This window comes from Vombatus ursinus, unplaced genomic scaffold (assembly GCF_900497805.2).
Source record: "Vombatus ursinus unplaced genomic scaffold, bare-nosed wombat genome assembly UNPS02003292.1, whole genome shotgun sequence".
NCBI lineage: Eukaryota > Metazoa > Chordata > Mammalia > Diprotodontia > Vombatidae > Vombatus > Vombatus ursinus.
This window is the reverse complement of record NW_020943070.1, coordinates 4,329,261-4,336,149: the sequence shown is the minus strand read 5'-3', so window position 1 is coordinate 4,336,149 and position 6,889 is coordinate 4,329,261. Positions and strand designations below refer to the sequence as shown.

Genomic DNA, 6,889 nt, shown 5'->3' with positions numbered 1-6,889 from the left:
GGAAGGAAGGAAGGAAGGAAGGAAGGAAGGAAGGAAGGAAGGAAGGAGGAAAGAAGGAAAGAAAGAGAAGAATACATACTTCAATCTGTGCTCTGAATCTATCAGCTCTCCATCTGGGGGTGGGCACCATGTTTCATCATGAGTCCTTTGGAATCATGCCTGGTCATTGTATTGATGAGAGATGCTAAGTCTTTCAAAGCTGATTATCTTTATAATATCGCTGCTGTTGGATAAATTGTTCTCCTGGTTCTGCTCACTTCACTTTCCATCAGTTCCTACAAATCTTATCGTCAGGAGGAACAGCTCTGAAAGCCTTAAGAACTCTGATTAACTCAGTGACCAACTATAATTGCAGAGGACCAAGAATGAAGCCTGTGACCCATCTTCTGGCAGACAGGCAATGGACTCCAGATACACAAGGAGACTCACATTTGGAGCATAATCAATGTGGGGCTAAGTAGGTGGCGCAATAGATAGAGTGCGGTCCCTGGAGTCAGGAAAACTCATCTCCCTGAGTTCACATCTAGCCTCAGACACTTACTAACTGTGCGACCCTGGGCAAGTCACGTAACCCTGGTTGCCTCAGTATCCTCATCTTCAAAATGAACTGAGGAAGAAATAGCAAACCACTCCAATATTTCTACCAAGAAAACCCCAAATGGAGTCACAAAGAGTCGGGCATGACTGAAATGGCTAAACAACAACAACAATGTGGGACTTTGTTTCGCTTGACTAGGAGTATTTATTACATGGGTTTTGTTTTTCCTTTTTTTCTTTTTTCAAGAAAGGGGAGGTAGAGAGACAATAAATCTTTATTCATTGAAAAAAATAAAATTTAACTTTAAAAATACAGGGGGTTGGATCTGATGGCCTCTACTGTCCCTTCCAGCTCTAAATCTGCAATCCAATTATCTAAGTGTCCACCAAGAAATATAACACCAAGAAAAAGGTGACCCGTGTCATAAGGGGAGGAGTGACATAAAGGCGGATGAAGAAGGGCTAGCAGACTGAGGAGGGCGAGCACCAAAGACCACGCTCTCAGCTCACCTCCACTTCCCAGAAGCCCTTGCATCCCTCAGAACTGGTCCAGTCCCATCTTCTCCTTCAAGGAGAAGCCTTTCTTGATCCCCCCCCAACAGCTCATGCCTTCACCGTCCCCCTCAAATGCATCGTACATGGATCCCGTCCACACGTTGTATGTGTCTTTATTGACAGGTTTTCTCCCCTATAAAATGTAAGCTTCCTGAAGGCAGGGTCTGTTTCATTCTTTGTCTCGGTAGCCCCAGAGCCTGGCATACAGTAGGAATCTAATAAATGCTTGTCGATTGACAGTCAGTAAGCTATCTACTATGTCTCCAGCCATGTGCTCATGCTAGGTAAGAGACAAGAGTAAGGACATATAGGGTCCCTGCCCTCAAGAAGCTCCCATTCTTCTGATGGAAGCTAAAACCATTCAGCCTCAGCTAAAACTACTATCTTCTAAGAATCCCCATGGTCCTCAGCTTGGGTCCATGACCATACCCACCTCGCTTGGTGCAGGGCCCTGTTGGACACCACCCGAACCCACTGACCTCAGTCCACTGGCCAGGAAGGCATCGAACTCTGCTGCCATCTTGCACGACAAGGCCGGGTGGCTGTGCTCAGCAGAGCAGTTTGTGACCACGAGGTGAGGCCCTAGAGAGAAGACAGAAGAGTCAGTGAAATGGGGGCTCCATTCCCCCTTCCCAGGCCTGTGTTTCAACAGTCTAGCCTCCCTCAGAATTTAGGGCTCAGGGGCTAAAAGAATGGGATTCATTCCTCTGATCAGGGGGCAGAATAACATTCTGACTCATAGAAAGGCAGAATGGGAGGGAGCTTGGTCTGGGCCTGGGATCGATAAATTCATTGGTGTGGGGAACTCCCAGTAGGGAAACTCCCTTCACCTGTGGAGCTCAGCAACTTATAATTTACTGGGATTCCAAGAGGTGAAGTGACTTGCCTCTGGTCGGACAATTTATGACAGAACTTGAACCTAAGGCTTCCTAACTCCAAGGCCAGTCCTTTAAGGAAGGGACTTTAGAACAGGGAATGTCAGAGCTGGGAGAGACATTAGAAATTATCTAGTGCAATTCTCTCTTTTTACACATCAGCAGGACTGAGGCTTAGAAAGTGACTTTCCCAAGGTCCTCTCTCTTAATAGGTAACAGAACTGAGACTCACTTCCAGATTTTCCAATTGATCTTTTCATCTTTGCACACACACACACCCTTGCTGCTTCTCCCACTCTCCCTCTGCTCCCAAGGGCATCATTCCTCCCCAGGGCATCATTCCTCCCCCTCACAACTGTCCCTTAGAAAGGTCAGCCCCTTCCTGTGCTGAAGGGAAATTCAGGTACCAAAAGAAAGTCATCCTCTTTCCCTCAGGGAATGTTCACCCCTCAAAACAGTCCCAAGGCAGAAGCTAATGACCCTAACTTTGGGGAGAAAATGAGATTCCCCCGGGGGACATCTCCTCACTTAGTCATTGGTATGACCATTAAAAACACATCCTGGCCTCTTTTCTAGATAAATCTGTGTCCTTTTACATAGAGTAGGAAAAGGATAAGTATTTATACAGCACCTACTACGTGCCAGGCACTGTGCTCAGGGCTCTACAAATATTACCTCATTTGATCCTCACAACTCAGGGAAGTAGGTGCTATTGTGATCCCCATTTTACAGTTGAGGAAACTAAGGCAGTGGGGAGAGGAGATACTCCCATCCCACTGCCTGCTCTTCCCCAAGTACTGTGTCTCAGATCACATCAAGGATTCCCACGTATCTGTCTCAGGGACCCCAGGGCCAGGAGGCAACAGAGCATAGAGGAACAAGCAGTCAATGAACCTAAAGCCAGAGGACCTGGGTTCCAATGCCGACTCTGCTACTTATCACCTTCATGACATGGGCAATGTCATTCCAGCCCTGTAGGTCCCCCTCATCGCTGGGTCAGATAAACTCTATAGTCCCATTGCAACCCTCAGTCCCGTGGTGGGCGGGTGCCCCAGTCTTGGGAAAGGAAGGAGACGTGTTACCTAGTCTCTCCTGGAGGGCCTGGTCCTCTCCATCGGTGAAGATGTAAGTCTACAGGGGAAAACCAGAGAGGAACAAGGGGTTACTGGGAGCTGGTCATACACCCTTCCCTAGGTGAGGACCAGAATTAGGATGACCTTTAGAGACACATCGTGGCCTCTCTAGCTAAATACATCTATGTCCTTTTACACAGAGACAGAAGAGGGAAAGAGGGTGAGCGTCTACTGTGTGCCAGGCACTGCACTAAGGGCTTTCCAGATATTACCTCCTGTGATCCTCTTGACAGCTCTGGGAGGTAGAGGCTGTTATGATCCTCATTTCCTTTTTTTTTTTTTAGTAGTCTTTAATTTTTCCAATTACATATAAAGACAAATTTTAACTTTTTTTAAATTTTAAGTTTCAAATTTTCTCCCTCCTTCCCTCGACTCCCCCCCTCCCTAAGACAGTGAGCAATTTGATATAGGTTATACATGTGTAATCATGTAAAACATATTTCCATATTAGTCATGTTGTGAAAGAAGAAACAGACCAAAAGAAAAAAAAAGAAAGTGAAAATAGCTTCAATCTGCATTCAAACTCCATCAGTTCTTTCTCTGGAGGAAGAGAGTATTTTTCATCATAAGTCCTTTGGAATTGTATGATCTCCATTTTCAACTGAGGAAACTGAGGCAGAAAACAGGTTAGTGACTTGCCCAGGGTCGCACATCATCCAAGACTGGATTTGAACTCAGATCCACCCTACCCCCTATACCACCTAGCTGCCTCAAACAGCTGTTAATTATATTAATACACTCACACTTTACAGAAAAATAGGAACCGGACCCGTGATTTCCTTGGTATAGAGAATGCCCAGGTGAGTGAACTCCCTCTGCCAGTGAGAGCTAGCATCTTATCAGCAATTAATAGATTTAGAGAGCCGTCTGGCACAGAGAGGTTGTGCCTTGGCCCAGAGTTACATGGCCAATGCAGCCAATCAATAATGGGCTGCACTTGAAGTCAGGAAGATCTAAGTTCAAACCTTGCCTCAGGCACTTACTAGCTTGTGACCCTGGACAAGTCACTTAATCCTGTCTTCCTCAGTAACATGGGGGTAATAAAAGCACCTCGACCCAGGCTTGTTGTGAGGATCAAATGAGATGTATTTACAAAGTGCTTTGAAAACCTTGGAGCATCGTATAAATGCTAAGTGTTATCACATATGGGTATTACATATTACAATATTTCATATAAGTCAGAACAGGACTTGAACCCAGGTCTTCTTGGCTCTCTATCAGCTACAGCACCCTGCTACCCTTACAGAGAGACTCAGCCTCAAAAGTTCCTCCCTCCCACTCTCCACCCCGTGCCCCATCTCTCTCTATCTCTCCTCTCTCTCTTTCTGTATCTATGTCTGTATGTCTCTCTGTCTCTCTCCCTCCCTCCCTCTCCTTCTCCTTCCCTCCCTTCCCCGTCTCCCCTCTCCCTTTCCCTCCTTTCTCTCTCTCCTCTCTCTGTCTGTCTGTCTCTCACACACATACACACACACACACACACACACACACACACACACGCACGCACACATTTTGTGTCCAGTCTCCCACACAGACACACGCTTTACAGTGATAGCTTTCTCAGTGTCACGTACATCCCCTGACACACAGGTAGAGACACCTAAGCCCAGCTCCCTACACCTTTCAGGACAATCCTGGGGGGGGGGGGGGAGGGGGCGGGGGGGGGGGGGGTTCTCGGCGGGGTCGGCTCCCCTCCTTTTCTTCTCTTCCCCGGCTTTCATTTGATCCCCCCCACCCTATTTCTCATCCTCCCTGCTGATTTCCTGGTTAATTCATTCTGTGTAAGTCTGGGCCCCTGGGAAATGGATTTGGCTCCAGTTTCATGCACACACGAACACCCCCCCCACACACACACACACACCGCTCCTCCTCAGCCCCCTCCCCACTACCGCACAGAGAAACACATTGCACATGCCTCAGTCCTTTGTTCTAGCCTTTCTTGAGGGTCTCTGTAACCCTTAGAACAGCAACTCATCCTTGTTGTGCCTCATTTTCCCCCAGGGTGCAGGATCTTAGAATCATCGACTTAACCATAATAGCTCCCATTATGAAAGACCTCGAGGCTTGCAAAGCACTATACATATGTTATCTCATTCCGTGGAGGGCTAGATAGTCATGTTCAAGTATTTGAAAGTCTATCTTGTGGAAATGAGATTAGCATTTTTCCCCTTCCAGATCTAACTCCCATCATCCTAAACCCTGGAACCTGCCTAATGCTTAGACGTGGGCACAGGGGTGGCCCTGCCAGCTTTCACCCCCAAGCGGGCTGAATCAAGAAGGGAGGCTTTGGATGAGAGCCGTTGGACCTTGGTTCCAGTCCTACTTCTGATGCTTATTGTTGGGGGCAACCATGGACGGCAAATCCTTCTCTCTTTCTGGATAGAAAGATTTGTATTATAAGGGCCTTGGATTACATGACCTCCAAGACTCCTTTCCACTTTAGATCTACAAACCGATAGAAAGAGAGTTGGATATGGAGTAGGAGAACCTGGAATCCTGGCTGTGTGGCCAGGGACAAGGCACTTAATCTCTCTGGGCCTCAGTTTCCCCATTTGTTAAATGAGAAAGGTTGCTGCTCTAAATCTATAACCAGTAGTGCCTAGGAGAGAACCCAGGAACTGGAGACAGGGGACCTGAGTTCTAATACTGCCCCTGCCCCTTATCTACTTAGTGGCCGCTGGCACCCGCTACAAAAAGTTGCCGTGAGGAAAGCATTCTGCCGACTTTAACTGAAAACAGCTTACATTTGGGCTCAATGCCCTCTGGGGTCCCTTCAAGCCCCTCACTTCTGTGATCTTTGTAAGTTCTCCTTGTCTCCAGGTGAAGAGGGGCTGGGCCAAACGAGATTTTGTAAAAATGCCTAATGGTTGTCAGAACAGAGAGTGGAAAGCTGCCACCCAGGTTTCAATAGATTGAAAAGAGGGACATCTGTTGCAAAGAAAGGGACTGTGGGGCTCCCCGCCCACTTGGGCTGCCCCCGCCCAACTCCATCCACCGCTACATGGAAGCGGGAGGGAGGGGAGATCATCAGGGCAAATAACCAGGGATGGGAGCCACCCCCGTCCCCCAGCCACAATGGAGAGGCCCCGCACCAAGCTGCCAGACAATGGCCCCACCTGCCACTCTACCCACTTAACACACAAGACTAGCGCCGGGGGAGGACCAGCTTAGAGGAGTTAACCACAGCGTCCACCCCTCTCCCCCTCCTCCTCCTCGCAACCCTGCCGAGGGAATGGTGCCGGGGCTAGAAGGGGCCAGATGCTCACACAGGCCAGACTCAGAAGGTTCTAGGGTCCAGGATGCCCCGGGGACCACTTCTCCTGACCCAGAAGACCACAGGTTTGATGAATTAATGAAGGAATTAGAAAGTATTTGTCAAGTGCTTACCCCTCAATATCCTTGGGCCTCAGTTTCCTCATCTGTAAAATGATCAAGGATTAGACGAGCCTTCTCCAGCTTGGACTCTCTGATCCTGCTATAATCCCATTATCTTCCAGCTCCTTCCTTAGCAAGCCTAGTCCACTGCCCTCTCATCCACTGATGCATGTACTTGGAGTCAAAAGCTTTAGATCAAGGAGGGATTTCAAAGGGTCATCTAGTCCAGCCCCTTTTTTACAGAGGAGGAAACTGAGGCCCAGGAATATCAAGTGACTCGAGGTCACCAAGGTTGTATCAGAGGCCAAATCTGAACGCAGCTATTCTGGATCCCAATCTAGTAGTTTCTTCATTGTCCCTTTGCCATTTTACACACACACACACACACACACACACACACACACACACACACACACA

General features: G+C 48.0%; 1 protein-coding gene across 2 annotated transcripts in view; it reads right to left on the bottom strand.

Annotated features, from left to right (window-relative positions):
• MFNG (MFNG O-fucosylpeptide 3-beta-N-acetylglucosaminyltransferase) overlaps positions 1-6,889 on the bottom strand; it is a 22,832-nt gene that overhangs the window by 12,101 nt on the left and 3,842 nt on the right. For both annotated transcript variants that reach the window (XM_027873187.1, XM_027873178.1), the window contains exons 2-3: positions 3,050-3,098; positions 1,572-1,674 (exon numbers count right to left, since the gene is read on the bottom strand). In XM_027873187.1, the coding sequence (XP_027728988.1) occupies positions 1,572-1,674; positions 3,050-3,098 (152 nt within the window). The remainder of the gene's footprint in view (positions 1-1,571; positions 1,675-3,049; positions 3,099-6,889) is intronic.